Source organism: Podarcis bocagei, assembly GCF_964188305.1.
Source record: "Podarcis bocagei genome assembly, chromosome: 9".
Taxonomy (NCBI): domain Eukaryota; kingdom Metazoa; phylum Chordata; class Lepidosauria; order Squamata; family Lacertidae; genus Podarcis; species Podarcis bocagei.
The window spans coordinates 57,977,100-57,997,251 of NC_138134.1; the positions used below are offsets into that span (position 1 = coordinate 57,977,100).

Below are 20,152 nucleotides of genomic sequence, written 5' to 3' on the forward strand. Positions count from 1 at the left end.
GTTGGCATAAACATTTCTATAACAACACAAAATGCAAGTGCCCCCCCCAAAAGAACAAAACAATAATTCAAAGAAAGCAACTCTATTCATCAATATGCTGTCCAAAAGGGTTTTGACTAGGGTGGAATTGCTCATCTGCTAGTTCACCACTGCTGGCAATGATCAAGTGCTGAGAATCCTGGTATACCTGCTAAATCATAGATCTAGTCCCAGCTATTGTGCTGCTGGTGGTAGATCCCAAAATGGTCCTTGGGACTCTACCCAAGCCACAACCCTCACTGGTCCTGCTTTGCATCCTCTTTGAGTGTTTTTGCCTGGCTGGGATTTGACCTTGAACTCTGATAATGCCTCTTGCTTGTCTAGGACAGTGAGGAATGTGTGTAGAAACTAGCCTATTGTACAAAGGCAAAGTTTACATTTGCTGCTCCACCCTCACTGACTTTTGGCCCTGCCCACCACTGGCCCTGCCCCACAATTTAACCGAATGTTGTGAAGTACAACATGCACCCATCTCTTAAGGAACAGCCGTTGCCTTATACTGCACTTTGATCACTGAAAGATTCTGATGGAGCAGAATTCCCCAGGTTCAATTGGGCTTCACTAGAGACTGAGCCTTTGTTGTGGCAGGGCCTGCCCTGTGGAACTCCCAGCCAATAGAGGTTTGTCAGGATTCGTCCCTGCCTTCTTTCAGACATCTTCTGAAAACTATATGGCTTACACAGGCTTTCACAATATATGTTTTGTTTTGACCCACCAGTATCTACCAATGTTTTGATTATGTTTTATAGGTTATAATACAGGGTGAGTCTTTTAAAAGAGGCCCCATGGAACATGTGTACTCTGTATCCATGGGGCCTCTTTTAAAAGAGTCACCCTGTATAACCTTAATTTATTGCATTTTTATATTATAAGCTGCCTTGATAAATATATACTTGAAAATTGTGGATTATGAAGAGTTGAATGAATCAATAAATCCCAGTCACACATTCATATGCACACGATTCTGCGTTCCAGATGACAGGCTTTCTTTGTCAAATGTCTCTCCATTTAGTTACTGATTAGTTGGAAGGTCCTTCTGATTAATGTTCCTCTTCTAATTGATAAACGCCTCGTAAGCAAAAGACCTGATTGTGGCTCTTGTTTTAGCTTCAGATTGTGCTGTCTCTTTGAATTTCTTTAAACCTCTCAGATGCCAACGAAGTCAGCCAGTGTTTCAACCACTTTTAATAGCAGCATGCTATGCAGAGACATCAGCAGGTGTTGACTCAAAATTTTAAGCCGTTCTGCTTGACAACAGGCCTCCAAGGCAGCTGCTGACAAAAGAAAACTAAGACACAAAAAACCCTGTAAAATTTGTCTATTAAAAAATGAAGGCAGAGGTAACTGGTGCTAGATGTTACAGCTTCTACAGCTCCAACTGGTGCTCTTTAAAGGTCAGTGGTGCAGTGGAGTGGAAATGCAGGAAGCACAGCTCTATGGTAGTTGTTTTTTCATGGCAGAAATGATGACATCACCCACTAGAGTGTTGGAGTAGCTGGTGGCCCCTCTTTGCTCTGGTGACTGAGGTGATAAGGAGGCTTTCAAGTTTTTGTGACAGATTAGCCTAGACCAGGGGCAGGCAACCTAAGGCCCGCAGGCCAGATGCAGCCCAATTGCCTTCTCAATCTGGCCCGTGGATAATCCTGGAATCAGTGTGTTTTTACATGAGTTGAATGTGTGCTTTTATTTAAAATGCATCTCTGGGTTATTTGTGGGGCATAGGAATTCCTTCATTTTCCCCCCAAAATATAGTCTGGCCCACCACATGGTCTGAGGGACGGTGGACTGGCCCACAGCTGGAGAAGGTTGCTGACCCCTGGCCTAGAGGAAGCCTAAGAATGAAAAAAAAAAATCAAGCAATGGCTGTGTACTTCTATTCTTTCCTTTGATGCGATTGCTACGTCACACTAGCAGCTTAAACAGTAACCCTTCTTTGCAAGACTGTTTGCATTTCTAATTAAATGCTAAAGGTTGCCGTTCAGGTGGCTTTTGTTAAATCTCAGTATGTTTTCCAAGTTCATCCTATGCAATCAGAAGCAAGCCCCACTGAACTCAATGGGGTTTACCCCCAGGTAACCTGTATAGGATTGCATTCTTGCTTATCCTAATAAATGGGGAATTAGGCTATGTCGCCTTTGTGTGAGAAGGTGAGAGTGAGCTACAGAAAATTTGCTCTGAATCTTCAGAGGATGTGGTTAATGTGGTTTATTACAGTGAGTAACAAAACAGAGATGTTAAATTCTTATAGCAAAACGTTTCAGCTTCCCCATTCCTGAGCTACTCTTCTATGAATCAAAGGATGCTGAGACCCTTTGATTCACATCAGAGCAGCTGAAGAAGGCAAAAGCTGAAACGTTTTGCCATAAGAATTTAATATCTGCTTTGTTAGTTATATTAATATATTATCAACATAGCTCAGCTGCCTGAATTTTTGGATTGTCCTTGGGCTCGGCTCTGGGACCTGTTGTGATGACGTTGTACACTTCAAAATGAATCATGACATCATTGAGCTATTGATGGTAAGGGAAGAAACATCACTCCCCTAGACTGCTGCAGCCAAGTGGCACAAGGTGTTTTCATCCCTGGGGAGCAGATCTTTACTTAACCTGGGCAGGTCAAGGGTCTATGACTCTCTGATCTTCCATGTGACACTGGGGAGAAGGACCCTGATCTATGACATGGTGTCTCTCCTGCAGTCACTGCCCAGAGTGGTTGCCTTGAATTTTTTTGTTACTGCTTGTTGTGGCTGGTGGCATCCTCAGTCCTGGCCACTATGTTTCCTTATGATACTGGGATTGCACATGTGTAAAGCAGTTCAAAAAGACAGGTCATGGGTGTAACGGGGGGCAGGGGGCAGCTGCACCCCCCTAAATCAAGCAAATAAATAAAAATACTTAACTAAAAGTAGAAATTGTAGAAAGCTTTTGACAGATTTTTCTGAGCACTTAGGGTCAAAAGAAATTTAAAACAACCATTGATGAGACATTTCATTCTGAATCTGCTAGACAGAGGGTGATGATGGGAGGGGGGGTGTCCTGCCCTGCCCCCCAACATAAATCCTAGCTACACCCATGAGACAGGTTCTTGCAATCCTCATGCTATCTCCATGCTGTGAAATGCTTTACCTGCTGATTACCTTCACAACAAGCAGCTGCTAAATGCACAGGAGGCGGTCAGGCCAGAACAGAGGGTGGGGGCAGGTGGACCAATTGGCAAGGGCCTACAATTTTGAGGGGGTCAAGATTATTGAAATGGGACCTACATTTCCAGTCTGGCCTGGGCCTATTTACAAAGCCCTGATGCAGGTCATTGGTTAGTTAGCAACCATAGTGCCATCACCTGTCTACCAAAGGTAAGAGGTAAAGGACTCCTGGACAGTTAAGTCCAGTCAAAGGGGACTATGGGGTGCAGCGCTCATCTCGCTTTTCAGACTGAGGGAGCCAGTGTTTGTCCACAGACAGCTTTCTGACACAGTGGGGCACCTTGACAAGTGCCAGAGCACGTGGAAATGTTGTTCACCTTCCCACCACAGCGGTACCTATTTATGATGTGCTTTCGAACTGCTAGGTTGACAGGAACTGGGGCAGAACAACAGAAGCTCAGCCCATTGCGGGGATTCAAACTGCTGACCTTCTGATCGGAAAGCCCAAGAGGCTCAGTGGTTTATACCACAGTCCTACCCAGGTCTCTTTTACCTGTCTACTATGATATGTTCTAACATGCCATCTTTGGGGACAATACAAACCAGATAAAGTCCATGAGCCAAAACTTTACTGCTCTCCAGAATCATGATGTGCGACAAATGGCACACCTTTAAACTATGTGTTGACCGTGTTTGCTTTCTAATAAGGGAGAGCTCAGGTGCCAGACACCCACAACCCTTCTTTTTCTGGAATCATTTTAAAGAAATTAACCTTCCTTTCCAGGGAAGCTGTGGTGGTTGAGGTTGAGAGGCAGCAATGGGAAATGGCAATCTTATTTAATTTGTCTCAGAAGGATGTCACTGCTACCTTCAATTCCCATCCCTAATAACATCACAGTAGGGAGCAAATGAATCCTATTAAAAAAATCAATGGGATTTCCCCCATTGATTTTAGTGGGGTGTTTTTCATTGAGATATAGACTCAAGCAGTGTGGAAGGAGAGAAAAATCTTTAAATCAAGATGAGTAATTCTGTAAGTCTTGTGTCCAGCAAAAACAACCGAAACAAGTAGAGCTGTATGCCATAAACACATATACTTTGGTGTAAAGACCATTGAATTGGCTGCAGGGCTGCAGTCCTATGTACACTTACTTGGGAGTAAAGCACCACCGTACTAATTGGGAACTATACATGTTTACTAGAAACTCAGTAACGTCAGGGTTTTACATAACTTTTACGGTGCAAATTTAAGAACAGAGGGAGAACCCTATTGGAGCAGGCACACAGGGCATTTAGCCCAGCATCCTGTTCTCACAGTGGCCACCCAGATGCTGTGGGAAACCCTCAAGCAGCAGGGCTTGAACACAAGAGCAGTTTCTCCTCTGGCTTTAATCAGACTGAAGACCTTGTTACATGCCACCCCAGTCTCCAAGTGGGGTGAGATTCCAGGGTTCATGTTTCCTTTGGAAATGAGGCACAGTGGAGTCTGTGGTGTCTTTATGATATATGGTTTATTTACACACATATATACAATTTGAGCCTACGACGCAGGGACTTACAGCATTGACCCTCCAAGAGCTTCTTGCTTCTCCTATGGCCACAGCAGCCTTGGATTCAAAAAGACACCAGCCATGACTCGGCCTCTCTCCAATCTGCCATATTTTACAGACTGCAATTATTTCCCTCCAGCCCACACAGTCCCCAACGGCAACCTCAAATTCCCCACTCTGCTTTGTCCCTGCTAATTATCTCAGAGCTCAAGAGTCTTTCCTTTCCTGATGACCCATCTCACTGTCTTCTTTCTCTTTTCATGCCCCATCTCTCAGGCGATCTCTTGAACACAGGAAGCTGAGTCCAGCTCTTAAGAGTCTGGCTTCCAGTTTAACTTTCCAAGCATTGATCAAATTCTAACACTTAGTAAATCCAGAAATTATGAGTGCCTGGCGCCCACAAGCTCTGGTACCTACAAACCACAAACACAATATTGTTCACTATTTTCTGTTCTGTCTTGAGTTCTATTCTTCAGTTGTACTTGGATCAGTCACCTCAGGAAGGGGCAATCAGACTTCCTAGCTGATAAACCTTTGTATGTTATGCATTTCGTGGCTAAATTAAATGAGGAGGGGAAGAGCCATGTGTGCCATGCCACCTTGAGCTCTCTAGAGAAAAGGTGGGATATAAATGAAATAAATAAAATACAAATAATATTTTTGCACTGACAGTCAAAGGGCTGCATTCTAACTGTATCAAGAATTACAATGAATTATACATTTTAATCTAATGCTATGTTGCCCCTGGAGTATGGCTATTCACAGTGGCCCTGTGACTTTCCATAACAAATTTCTCCTTTAATTCATGTATTGCTTTGAAATTTTTATATTCTGTAAAGGCCTTTGGCTACATACAATAAAGTTGACTGTCTCCCACTTTGGGCAAAAGATTCCTGCATTGCAGGGGGTCAAACTAGATGGCCCTCGTGGTTCCTTCCAGCTCTGCAGTTCTATTCTATTCCCTCCTGTGATTTCAGGCAACTGGTATTCAGAGGGATTACTGCCTCTGACCATGGAAACAGAGCACAGCCATCATGTTCTTACAAGCATTTGATGAATTATGTGCTTCTCAGCATAATGAATGATGGCAGGGAATGGGAAATGGTTTAACTAATGGTTCCCCAAACTCAACACTATGATGATCAGCACAGAAGCAACTGGACCGCTTAATCTGATTTTCTACAATACAGTAGTATAGATCTCAGCTCAGAAATAAGTCCCACTGATATAATTGAAACTACACCTGTGTAAAGTGAGAATAGGATGCAGCCTCCAAGTATTATAGAGACTCCTTGATGAAACGCAGAAGGCATTTGTTTATTTGGCGTGTGTTTTTTAAAGGACCCCTGCTCTCATACAGGAGATTTATTTAAAGCATTCATGAAATCACAGCATGTTAGAAAAAGTCGGGGCCGTACAATGGACTTCAGTGGAAGCTGGGTGAATATTGGAGAATATCTGCTAATGCACAGTGGATATAGAACGAAAGAACTCAGCAGTGGTGCCGTCGACAGAAGACTAAGGCAGAAGCCAGAGGCTCCACGCAGCAGGAGAGCCCCTGGAGAAGGTCCCAGGACCCGGGCTCAATCCCTGGTTTCTCCGGGGAGAACTGGGAATGTCTTCCTGAAACCCTGGAGAGCCGCTGCCGGTCAGTGCAGACAAAACTGAGCCCAATGGACCCATGGTCTGACTTAGTATGAGGCAGCTTCCTATGTTTCCCAAACGCGGGCAGGGCTGGAAGTATCACGGTCTGAGGTCATGCACCTTCTCCTTCGTATAACTCCGGAGCCTCCCATTACCTAAGCGCAGACTCCGTTTCTGCCGCCGTTCAGTCCACAGATCTGGTCCGCGGCCACTTCATCGTCGACGACCGCTTGAAGCGCACGCCGTTGGCCAAAGCTCGCCAAGGGGAGGGATCGCGCGGCGGATGGAAAGGTGGGGAGGGGGAGTGAGAGAGCTCTCCCCAGCCTATGAAGCCGAGCAGCTTCGACGCCGGATTCACAGACGCCTATAAAAGTGGCGCCGGCAGCGGAGCGCTCCCCCTTTCCAAACAGCATTTCTGAGCAAACCAGAGAAGCGCGCGAGGAGCGCACTTGGAGACGTCGCGGATCCTCAAGCGGCTTTGTCCCCACCGCCGCGGGGCTGTTGCTTCCAGGCGCGCCCCCCCCCCTTTCCTTGCGCCTTCCTTCCCGGGCTCTCCAGGGTGGAGGGGCGCAAGGCGCGCCGTTTCTCTGCCGGGGAAGGCGCTGAGGAGTGAGATGACTTCTGTTCCCGCGGCCAACTGGAGCGGCGGCGGCGGCGCTGGCGCGGAGCTGGGCAGCTGGAACGACAGCGTATCCCCGACGGCCGGGAACTGGTCGGCGGCCTCGTTCCCGCTGGCGCCCGCCGCCAACTTCTCCAACCGCTTCGTGCAGCCGTCGTGGTGCATAGCGCTATGGTCCTTGGCTTACGGCGCCGTGGTGGCCGTGGCCGTGTTCGGCAACGTGGTGGTGATCTGGATCATCCTGGCGCACAAGCGCATGAGGACGGTCACCAACTACTTTCTGGTCAACTTGGCTTTCTCCGACGCCTCCGTGGCCGCTTTCAACACGCTGGTCAATTTCATCTACGCGCTCCATGGAGACTGGTACTTCGGAGAGGCCTATTGCCGCTTCCAGAACTTCTTCCCCATCACCGCCGTCTTCGCCAGCATCTACTCCATGACCGTCATTGCGGTGGACAGGTGAGGAAGGGGCGGGCGGGAGACGCGAGGAGAAGGCAGGCGGGAGAGGTGGGTGCGCCCCGTCGGAACCTCCGTCGCTCGCTCCGTTTGGGTGTCACTGCTCAGCTCGAGTCCCCACGAAAATCTGGTTGTCCCTCCCCCTTCCCCTCCCGCCTTTCCTCTCTTTTTCTGCGTGGTAAAGGGATTGTGGTGTATATCTTACTAGCATCTTTGAAAGTTATCACAGCAATTGCCCGAACTGGACCAAAAGTCCAGTTGTAAGCGCGCCTGGCCACGTGTTTCTAGGCTCTCCTAAGCGGGGAACTACTGGGTCCTTTTTTTTCCCCCTCCCAGGATCTGATATTCGGGGGTTTACTGCGCCGGTCCATGGAGGCTCCACTTTATCTCAGCTTTTAGTCATTGTTACCTACGTGCATCACTTACCCTTTTGGCCATTCCCGGCTCCTCTCAGCCGCAGTACACACTCCCTTATCAAGCTTGTGAGGTCAGCTATAATCCTGTAGTAAAAGTGTATTTATTTTCGCGTTTTCTTTCTTAATCCTGATTATCCCTTCCCTTTCCCGGCCCTTTTCATTAGCCTCGCTGCGTTGCTTGCCAGCCCTCCCTCGCTGCTAGAGGGTCCGCTCTGATCAGGCGATCCGATCTGCGCAAGCGGTTCAAATCTCCCTCTTCTCTGTATTCTTACGATTATGATTATTTTCGCAGCAGTCATAGGGGGAGAACCATCTCTTCAGAGACAGTGGGAGGAGTTGTTTTTGCCCTGCATTTTAGAAAGCTGCATTTTAGAAATTGTGTTTTCTGTTGCCTCCGTCATTGCAACTGTTGAGGTTAATTGATCCCTTCCTGCCATTTCTCTCTCTCTTTTTTTGTCAATGAGCTACTTGTGGCTCTGGGCGGTCTAGTGGGAGTGTCTAGGGCGGCTGTGGAACGTTCTAACAAGCGCGCGAGTCTCCTTTGGATACGTTCGGAGGGTTCCGCTCATGAATGAGATCGGCTCCATCACTTTGCTTGGGTGGATGCGAGCGTGCTTAAGAGAGCCACCACCGCTTGTCTTTCATTTTGTGCTGTTGTAGGTTCAGAGAGTTGCTGCCATTTACTGCGTAAAGGACACAAACTTCGGATTCTCGGAGAGTCCGAAGCAGCAGGTCACCGATCCCTTGTTTTATTGCTTGATTTCTTTTCTTTTTTTAATGAGAGTTTTAAAAAATCAAATGAGTTCTGGAGAGCTACTCTACTTCCAAAGATGGCGAAATGCTTGGGAAACGAGCCTGCTTGTTGGGCAATGAGGGGTGCGTTCTGTGCACGCTCAGAGGCAGGCTCCCCTGATTACTCCAAGAAAGCCCCACGGATGGGTGTTAGAATTAATTCATTATCTGATGCAAGCAAAAACAGGCTGTGATCATTCACTAATGAGGGCATACATTCTGTGTATGCATGCTCATAGGAAAGCTATTTTTATTGGTCAGTATCCCACTAAAATATTTTTTTAGCAGATCCTTGATATATTTTCAGTATTCAGTAAGTTTCTTTTTTCATTTATTTATTTATTTATTTATTTATTTATTTAGCTAGCTAGCTAGCTAGCTAGCTAGCTAGCTAGCTAGTGCTCCATAAAAGGCCAGTCACCTGTGTGCTATTCTTCTTTGGCCAATGAGTCATTGCTGAGCCTGCCGAGATCAGGCTAAGGTTTACCATGGTGAAAACTTTTCTCTCCTCCTGAAGGAGCCGTTATCTCCAGTCAAAACAAAAGCTCAGAAGAACCTCCTCTGCGTGGGATCAGCAATGGTACACTTGGACGAAGTGCAATAATAGCTCTTCAGATAATTGCTTGGCTGGCTTCCCGCAGGAGTTGCCCCGAGCAGCTGAACATAAAAGAGACCAAGCAGGAGACAAGCAGCTGGTGTGAAACCTCAGCAAGGCGGCTTTCAACTCCAGTGGGCCATGTGGCACATGGCATGGCAGTAAACTTTGGTTCACTATAGCATAGGGCAGCCTTCTTCAACACAGTGCCCTCAAGATATTCTGGACTACAACTTCCATCAGCCTCAACCAGCATGACTAACGGTGAGGGGTGTTGTAGTTCCAACATAAGAATCATAGAAGGGCACCAAGAGTCATCTAGTCCAATGTCTTGCAATGCAGAGCCCATCTAGTCCAACATCTTCTAATTGTGGCCAGCTACATAGATGCCTATGGGAAGCCCTGCAAGCTCATCAATGTAGCACCATGCTCACCATGTGATTCAACTGGTATTCAGAGGCATACATCCACAGTGGAGGAAGTGCATAGTCATCATGGCTAGTGGTCCTAATCATAATAACTTCCTCTTCTTTCTGAAGGACAGGGATGAGTGTGAATCCTTATTTAGCCAGAACAGTGCCATAGACATATCAGCAAGCTTGGGGAAGGACAAAATAAATTTAGGAGTGTGGGAAATACCCTAAGGAGAGAGAGAGTGTAAAAAATGTTCAGCCCAATGAGGACTGGGCATGCTCAATGGGCCCAGAAAAGTGGAGTAATGGAGTATCCGGGGAGAGGGCATGGGAAAATGGGACCATGAACAGGAACACTCCACACTGCAACCTTTCCTTGGAGGTACCAAATAACTTATTGTTTGTGATGCCCAGACAGAGACTTGCAAACACACAATAGGTAAAGGTAAAGGGACCCCTGACCGTTAGGTCCATTCGTGACCGACTCTGGGGTTGTGGCGCTCATCTCACTTTATTGGCCAAGGGAGCTGGTGTACAGCTTCCGGGTCATGTGGCCAGCTTGACTAAGCTGCTTCTGGCAAACGAGAGCAGTGCACGGAAACACCGTTTACCTTCCCGCCGGAGGCCTATTTATCTACTTGCACTTTGACGTGCTTTTGAACTGCTAGGTTGGCAGTAGCAGGGACCGAGCAACGGCAGCTCAACCCGTCACGGGGATTCAAACCACCAACCTTCTGATCGGCAAGTCCTAGGCTCTGTGGTTTAACCCACAGCGCCACCCGCGTCCCATAAACACACAATATATGAATATAAATGTCCATACTTTTTTTCCTCGCATTTTATGGCCTTTGAAGCTCACTGTTTACATGTTCCCTTCAGTATGTGTATGAACGTGTGTGTGTGTCTAAATATATGTGTGTACACATTCTGCTAACTAACTTAATGCATCTGATGAAACATTCTGTTGCCCATGAAAGCATCATAAAACCACAGGGCTCTTTGCTGATTTGACTGCAACTGGCTAGCATGGTTCCCACAGGCAATTTGGGTGGATTTTGTGGCACAGGTTAGGTTGCTATCAGTCCACATATTGTACACTGCTTACAGATGATTGTGACTACTCAGTTTATAAATGGTCAGAAATAAATAAATATTGTTCTAAAGGTGAGAAGGAGTTGTCCTGGGTTGATTCTCACATGTCTAGCAGATTGCTTCTTCCTTGAACTGCATATAGTAGTCACTCCTTGGTGCAGCAACCAAGGCATATGATCTAAAGGCACACCCACACTTTCGCTTGACCTCTGTTTTTATTGTATTGTGTACTGATTAACTCCCCCGGGTCCGATAGCTTTTCTTGGTGTTCTGCTGCTGTGCCTTGCAAAAGGTGGGTCTCACCTGCTGAATCAGATCTGATCAGATGCGCAGGAAATCTGAAGAGAGATTTTGCTTAACCGAGCTTCAGTTCAGCGAGTCAGATTGAGTCAGTGTGGTGTAGTGGTTAAGAGCGGTAGATTTCTAATCTGGGGAACCGGGTTCGCGTCTCAGCTCCTCCACATGCAGCTGCTGGGTGACCTTGGGCCAGTCACGCTTCTCTGAAGTCTCTCAGCCCCACTCACCTCACAGAGTGTTTATTGTGGGGGAGGAAGGGAAAGGAGAATGTTAGCCGCTTTGAGACTCCTTCGGGTATCAAATCCAAACTCTTCTTCTTCTTCTTCGTCTTCTTTTCTCAAGGCACAGAGACAGAACAAGAAAAACTCTCAGACCCAAGGGAATTAATTAGTAGACAATACAATCAAAATACAGATCAAGTGAAAGTAATTCATTTTGTAAATCTTAGCCACTAGCACAGATGGATTAGAATCCTGATAATCCCAGATTTCATTTTTAAAAATGATGGGGGGGATGGGTCTTCATGCCTGTTTAAAAGGAGTGAGGGATGGTGTTTGCCAGATCTCACATAGGACTGAATTCCACAACTGCAAGAGACTGAGAAAATCTGTGCTATATATCTCCCCTCTATGATTTGGCATCTATCAAGCTCATAAGTGATTTGCAAAGCATCTAAATGTGATGCTCTGTCTTTTGATGATTCATTTGCATTAGGAAACCAAAACAGCTGTAGCTTTCTTGTTTTTGGTCATAACTGCATGAAATTTGAAGAAGTGGTAGCCTCCCAAGAGGAGAGAAACCTTGCCAAGTTTCAGACAGGTAGCATAGCGCCAATGTTTTATTGTGGTAGCCACCGTTATTGTTTGATTCCCACCCCTCCTCAGGCACTGTGATTGCAGAGTGTTTGGTGAGATTCTAGCTGTGGATTGGAAGCTAGAGTTGTGGTGAGCAAAGTCCTCCTATTCTCCTCACACTGACATTCATGTTAAATGGTGTTGTAATTAATAATTAATTACAATTAATTAATTAATGATTACTAATTACAACACTTTGGAGACAGGCTACCAGGGCTTTCTTACAGAGCGTTTTTCAGCTCTGGAGCACTCTGGAGTGCTCCAAATCATTCTGGGTGGGCCTGACTTGCTCCAGAGCAATCCACAAGTGATTTGGTTGACTTGATTGCAAAGTCCTAGCATTTATTGAAACCCACAGAACAGATGGCTGTGTTTGCTTGTGACGTGTGTGTGTGTGTGTGTGGCTTCACAAAAGTTTCTCCCATTTGCAATGTGCCCCCAAAGGTTGGTGGCCTCAGCCTTAATGGTGTTCCAAAATACACTGCCTGCTTCTCCTGTCTAGGAGATTGAATCAGTCCCCCGCCCTGTCTCTTCCCACCACCTAACCTTGACTAGATGAAACCATAGGTTCAAACTAGCTTTTCAAATGCTATGTGTTGTTATGCAAGATCTTCTTTTCATTACAGTAGCAAATGAAGCAATCTTTCTGTTTTTCCTACTTCACAAAAAGCCTGAGAAGCTTAATTGAGTTGGAGTCAATAGCACACTGTGATCACTATGAAAAATGCTAAGTATTTTTTTTATTACTGCTGTTATTTTGCAAGCGGATCATTTCCCCATATCCCGGACATCCACGAAGCTTGGAGTATGGCATTAATATTTATCAGCAATAATTGCCACTTACTTTTCCCCCACAAAAGCCACTGAAAGGAGCAAAATGTTATGAAGGATTAAATTGACAGTTCGTTCATGTATTAATAGCAATTTGAGGACACGGTGCGCAGGGTATCAAAATTCTTCTGCAAATGAATCTGTTTTCCTTATGAGTGGGAGCTTAATGTTTCTGGCATTAAAGCAAAAATAACACGGCTAAAAGCCATATGAATCATCATGGCCAAAATGGATCAGGAAAAGGTCCTGAGCGAGATCCATTGAAATGGAAGATGGAGATATGTCACTTTGTGCAATGTCAGTTGCAGGTTTGAAGGGGTACCCTCCTACTAGACCCATTCCTGATTCTGTAGGACATCCTGGAGGTGGGGCTGGAGGGTCAAGACTCCATGCATCAGCATTGGTGACCACATGCTTGAGGTGGTAGACAATTTTGTCTACCTGGGTTCCACCATAACCAGCATCCCTTCCATCAACAGTGACTTGGACAAGTGTATTGGCAAGGCAGCTAAAGCAATGGCTCGCATCTCCAAAACAGTATGGGAGAATGTGATGCTAACATGCAATACAGTGGTACCTTGGGTTAAGAACTTAATTTGTTTTGGAGGTCCGTTCTTAACCTGAGGTACCACTTTAGCTAATGGGGCCTCCTGCTGCCACCGCACCACCACCACCATGCGATTTCTGTTCTCATCCTGAAGCAAAGTTCTTAACCCAAGGTACTATTTCTGGGTTAGCAGAGTCTGTAACCTGAAGCGTCTGTAATCTGAAGCGTCTGTAACCCGAGGTACCACTGTATCAAGGTGAAGATCTACCAGGCTTGCATGCTGAGCATGCTGCTTTATGGAAGTGGGTCATGGGGCAACTTATAACTGCCAGGAGCAACACCTCAACACTTTCCACATGTGCTGTGTCAGGAAGCTTTTGGGCATCACATGGCAGGCCAGAGTCTCAAATAAAGATGTCATCTCCCAAACAAACATTCCTAGCACGTTCACACTCCTGTCTCAGCAACATCTATTCTGGCTTGGTCATGTCCACAAAAATGGAAGACGGAAGGATCTCCAAGGACATGCTCTATGGGGAGCTGGCTTCAGGCACCGGGCTCATTGGCAGACCAACTCTGCACTGCAAAGAGGTCTGCAAACATGACATGATGGCTGGCAAGATCAACCCCACTGCTTGGGAATCCATTGCAGACGACTACAGCGCCTGGAGACAGACAGGTTGTGCATCAGTAACATTGACCAGAGGAGGAATAACTGCTGGGAGGAGCGGAGAGAGAAGAAACGCCATGGTGCATCTGCAGCAGGATGCCTTCATCTGCCCCAGCTGCAACAAAACATATCTCTCCCATATCAGTCTCTACAGCCACAGCAGGCACTGTAAGCTTTGGTGTGATTCAGCAGTAAAGCACAGGTTTTTCTATGGAGGCGTGGATGGACCATGAATCAGCCCTACAGCAGCAGCTCTCCAGGATAGTATGTAGAAGACCTTCCCAGTCCTATCCTAAGATGCCAAAGATTGAACCTGGGATATGTTGCATGCAGAACATGTGTTCTGCTACAGGCTATTTGCTGGGCAGAGGGGGTTGCCCATGCGTTTTTCTTCCAGATTTTTGTACTTCCTATATCTAAGTTAATGTTCATTTTTTTCTGAAATGACATCCAAGCCTCATACACTTGCACAGTTTTATGTCCTGTGGGTTTGCTGGGACTGAAACAATGTAATTTCACAGATGTTCTTGATGTTTATATTGCTAAAACTGATTATTTCTCCTGGGTTTCCATAGAAAGCCATTGTCTTACAGTGTTTTCTGCAAATAATATTTCCAAAGAGATGGGTACTAAAAGATTATCTTTCTCAAATATGACTTCTTAAAATCTTTTTTTCACAAGACACCATTTTATGGACTATTTGTTTTATTTCCCTCCAGCGTACACACTGCAACGCACAACAAAGTTCTCCCCTGCCACTCTTTACAGTAATGAGTCTGTGGAACTTTTGTTTTCTGCTACCTAATAAGAATAGGAATCTTAATTTGTGAGATTAGGTCGCTGACTGGTAGAGGCAAACAGAGATTGTGTGTGCTTGGGACATGTGTTTTCCCTACTCCTTAAATATACAGAACAACTTCCTTGAAGCATCAGCAACAGAATGTTGAAATAACCATCTATCCAATTAAAGCACATGTCCCAAATGTGTATCATCTCATCCAAATGAAATGCTTGTTCACCCATGTGTCTCAAATAACTCACTCATGAAGTAATCAGGGCTGAAATCTTTCTTTGTTACCTGTCTTATAGCACAATTTGCAATTCAAGGTTACTACACAAACAGGTACAGTGGTACCTCAGGTTACATACGCTTCAGGTTACAGACGCTTCAGGTTACAGACTCCACTAACCCAGAAATAGTGCTTCAGGTTAAGAACTTTGCTTCAGGATGAGAACAGAAATTGTGCTCCGGCAGCGCGGCATCAGCAGGAGGCCCCATTAGCTAAAGTGGTGCTTCAGGTTAAGAACAGTTTCAGGTTAAGTATAGACCTCCGGAACGAATTAAGTACTTAACCTGAGGTACCACTGTATGTACAAAAGTGATAATATTCCTTAGGGTAAGAAAACAGAGGGGTTGCATTGCAAAAAAATAATCATAATAGCTATTTGTCTAGTGCCCTGTGATGAGCTAGAGTTGCTAGAAGTCAGCACCCTCTCATTCATTGCTTCTTCCATCTCCTGGCCAGGGAAAGAGGGAATCAGCAACCCACACCAGGTTCTCTCTTATGAGGTGGGTGCATCGTGCCTAGCAATGGGGTGGGGTGGGGTAAGTGACAGTGGATGAGTAAGAGTGAGACACAAATGTAACAATAGAAACAAGACAGGAAAAGGTTTCCCATAGGATTTCAGGTATCGTCCTTACACCAGGTGAGAGACAATTGGTCTATCTAGCCCATCTTGTCCACCTGAGTGACAGCTGTTTTCCAGGGTCTTGGGATGAGGTGATGGAAACGGACCCATCACATGTACCCCTTTTAACTGGAGATGCTAGGAATTGAACTGGCAACCCTCCACCTGCAAAGCATGGGCTACATTCCCTCCTCTGGAGAAACACAGACCCCACTGGAAGCTATTCAACATCTTTTCCAGGACTGATACTTTGGACCAATTGGACAAATTTCCAATGAATGGGCAAGACTTGGTCCAAGTTCCAACTGTACCAGCATTGCAAACTGGTAAAAAGGTCATGGTAAAGGGACCCCTGACCATTAGGTCCAGTCGTGGCCGACTCTGGAGTTGCGGTGCTCATCTCACTTTATTGGCCGAGGGAGCCGGCGTACAGTTTCTGGGTCATGTGGCCAGCATGACTAAGCCGCTTCTGGCAAACCAGAGCAGCGCACAGAAATGCCGTTTACCTTCCTGCTGGAGCGGTACCTATCTATCTACTTACACTTTGACTTGCTTTTGAATTGCTAGGTTAGCAGGAGCAGGGATCGAGCTAAAGGAGCTCACCCCGTCTCTGGGATTCGAACTGACGAACTTCTGATTGGCAAGTCCTAGGCTCTGTGGTTTAACCCAGCATAGGTTTCCCTTAATTTAACTGTATAAAATCTGAAATTTCGCTCACCTCATCTTTTTTTTTAAAAAATGTCCCAGTAGATTCTAGAATGGACATTGAATAGACATTCAGCTCTGTTAGAGTTTGATCAGGGTAATGGCTGTTTATTATACAATCCTGCAACAGGCGGTTCTATGTGCTCTGCCATGTCTAGCCAGATAGGCGGGCACTTGTGATTACAAACACAGAACCAATTACCATCCTTTGAACTATCATGATCTACCCCATATATATTTACAAGGTAGTATGGAGAATAATACAGCTTGTTCCATCGCTTAGATTTAGTGCCCCACCAACACCAGTTCTGCTGTCAACAACAATGTAGACGAGCGAATGCACAAAAGGGCCTTGATGCTTTATGAACATCATAAAAAATGATACATAAAAACACTAAAACGAACTGGAATAAAAATCTGCCTGTTGCGCAAATGTTCAGAGGTAATGAAAAAAAAGGAAGAAAGACATCTTGATCTTGAAATAGCAAACGAGGAAGTTACCGTGTGAAGCCAAAAGAAAAGAATGTTAAGAAAAGAAGTTTCCTCTTCCCAGGGAGCTCTAGTAATTGTATGAGCATTGGTACACCCACTGTACATTGGTGGGTGTGATTTGAGCCATCTTCTGCCCCCATTACTTTTTTTGTGAGAGAGGGGTGATTACATGAGTAAAGCATATACACATACATTCCAATGAATGGAGCACCTGTGTGACACATGACCCCATGGACATGTCTGTAGGAAGCATGCTGAGGTTTCTGCTGAGTCAATACGATCCAGTCCCAGGCAATGTCAAGGCAAGACATAATCACTCTTCTGCAGGGGAAACAGAAAGATGAAAGGCCTGAACAATGAATCAAATGGGTGACTTACTGGGCAGTTCCTCTGTGTGTTATTACTTTGGGATCATGGGAGCCTTCAGTTATTTATCTTCTGCCTTGCGGCACTGTAGCCATCCTACTGCCCAACCACTGAGGAGTGGTGAGAGAGTCATTTTCATTTCCTGCATTGTATTGTATGAAAAAGAAAGCAGTCACACCATTCCTGAATTTGTAATGTTTTCTACCAATTTTGTTTCCACAGATATATGGCTATTATTGACCCCTTAAAACCTAGACTGTCTGCCACAGCTACAAAAGTGGTAATTGCAAGCATATGGATTCTGGCCTTCCTGCTTGCCTTGCCACAGTGCCTCTTTTCCAAGACGAATGTGATGCCCGCAAGGACTTTGTGCTACGTTTCGTGGCCAGGCGGCATGAAACAGCGATTTACGTAAGTCGCACTTTAAATGGCAATGCGCTTTTGCATGCTTTACTGTTGTTGTGTGGGCCCCCTAAGTGCATAGCCTATTGTGCTGGACCAAAGCAAAGATTGTGTAGCTCGTAGCTTGAATTAATAGCGAAAGACCTTAGTGGAGAGGTGGGGGTAAAGGAGGGAAACGAGTGGCCTTTCTTCATCATTTATGTTGCCATGGATGCAATGTCAGCTAGGAAGTTGGCTCCAGCAACCGCAGGCCTTCATCAGAAGACCTCGGGTGTCAAGAAGGAGCTCCTGTAGGATCAAACATATCCTTAGATCATAGGTGGGCAAACACTTGCCCTAGGGCCATACACAACCCTGGGCAGCCCTTAGCCACATTTCAACAGCTCTGGAAGCTCAGACGTCTGACAAGAGTAATCTGTCCCTGGCAACCTTATGGGAAGGTGAGGAGAAAGTGCTTCAGGTGTGCTTTAAAGGTATAGCCTCTGACTAAGGAAAAGGAAACTAACAGCCTCCCTGGGAAGGCAGGTGAGTAGGTATGGCTGAGGGCAGACCAAGGTTGGTGGTGCAGTGCCCCATTCACCCAAATGGACCAACCTCCCCTATCTTGGATGGAAGTTCTTTTCCCTTTCTTGTTCCCTTCAAACATGATGAAGAGATGTTGTGTGTGAAAAAGAAATTAGTGTACTATTCCTAATGCTGAATGGGCACACTGCCCATGTTTCCCTATCCTTCAATTGAAGCCTGGTTGTTTTTACCAAGACAACCAGATGTTTAACTTCTGAAGGGTCCTTCTCCAAGAATGCATCAGTTCAGTGCTGCTCTCTTGCAGGTACCACGTCATTGTGATCGCACTTGTCTATTGTTTCCCACTGCTTGTCATGGGTATCACTTACACAATCGTTGGAATTACCCTTTGGGGCGGAGAGATCCCTGGCGATACATCTGACAAATATCACGAGCAGCTGAAAGCCAAGAGGAAGGTAATGTACCACTAATTCTTGCTTGGTTAGTACAGGATTGATTCCTGTAGCTTTATGGTTGTGATTGCCTGTTTTGTAATGCTGTTTTGTAATGGTGCAGACAGCACAGTAGGCGTGAGGTCATGGGGAGTAGGAGAACCATCCATCTTCAGGCCAGAGGGCTGAAACTCTCCTTCTCCCCAAAGGAAGTGGGAGCATAGAAGAGGTGGTCAGGACACTGAGGCCCAGAAACTCTCAGCTCTCCTTGGTGTGACCACTGATGTGCATCACTGCCTTGCTGCTCCACGGACCAGCACAGGACAGTGATAGAGAATACATGGCTTTTGCACTGCCTCATCCTTTGGATATTTAATAATGCAAAGCATGTGATGGGATGGCTCCATGCTGTGGGTTTCCTATTTCCTTCGTTCTGCTCCTCTGTGTTGGCTGCAGCTTGGAGGAATGGGAAACATAGAGAGGAAGGCTGTGTACGTGCCATGCATTTAAAAGCATGTTTTAAAGCCCAACAGCTGTGCCACAGCATTCTGCACTAGCCACAGTTTCTGGACCAACCTCCAAGGCAGCCCTACATAAAATCAAACTGCAGTAGTCCGCCCTTGATATTATCAGTGCATGGATCATTGTAGATAAATGGTCTCTGTCCAGTAACTGCTGCAGTTGGTGTGTCACATTTATAGGCACCTTAAGCCCTATGCTGGTAAGTGAGAAAGTAGGAGATGATAGATAGATATATCGATAGATGATAGATAGATAGATAGATAGATAGATAGATAGATAGATAGATAGATAGATAGATATAGATAGATAGATATAGATAGATGATAGATAGATGATAGATAGATAGATAGATAGATAGATAGATAGATAGATAGATGATAGAGAGAGAGAGAGAGAGAGAGAGAGAGAGAGAGAGAGAGAGAGAGATGATAGATAGATAGATAGATATATCGATAGATATATCGATAGATGATAGATAGATAGATAGATAGATAGATAGATAGATAGATAGATAGATGATAGATAGATGATAGATAGATAGATAGATAGATAGATAGATAGATAGATAGATAGATGATAGATAGATAGATGATAGATAGATATAGATAGATGATAGATAGATAGATATAGGCAGATAGATAGGCAGATAGATAGATGATGGATAGATGATAGATAGATAGATAGATAGATAGATAGATAGATAGATAGATGATAGATAGATAGATGATAGATAGATAGATAGATAGATAGATAGATAGATAGATAGATGATAGATAGACAGATAGACAGATAGACAGATAGACAGATAGATAGACAGATAGATATATAGATAGATGATACATTTGTTTGTTTGTGTGTGTGTGTTTAGACTTGTAGCTAAACTGAACAGCGAGGCTCTAATAAATGGCTCTAATAAATCCACTATGATAACAGGATGTCAGTATCTCATCTTCTCTCCTGTTGATTCTGACTTTGCTATGGCTTAAAAAAAAATATTCTAAGCACTAATGAAAGAGCTCCCAATGGCCTTGGTTAAAATGATGATGCCATTTATCAACCTGAC

At 45.2% G+C, this 20,152-nt stretch overlaps 1 protein-coding gene across 1 annotated transcript in view; it reads left to right on the plus strand.

Annotated features, from left to right (window-relative positions):
• The first annotated feature begins 6,492 nt into the window (after positions 1-6,492).
• Positions 6,493-20,152, plus strand: part of TACR3 (tachykinin receptor 3) — a 34,369-nt gene continuing 20,709 nt past the window's right edge. The window contains exons 1-3 of the mRNA XM_081209376.1: positions 6,493-7,453; positions 17,432-17,620; positions 18,441-18,591. Of these exons, the coding sequence (XP_081065502.1) occupies positions 6,990-7,453; positions 17,432-17,620; positions 18,441-18,591 (804 nt within the window). The 5' untranslated portion in view covers positions 6,493-6,989. The remainder of the gene's footprint in view (positions 7,454-17,431; positions 17,621-18,440; positions 18,592-20,152) is intronic.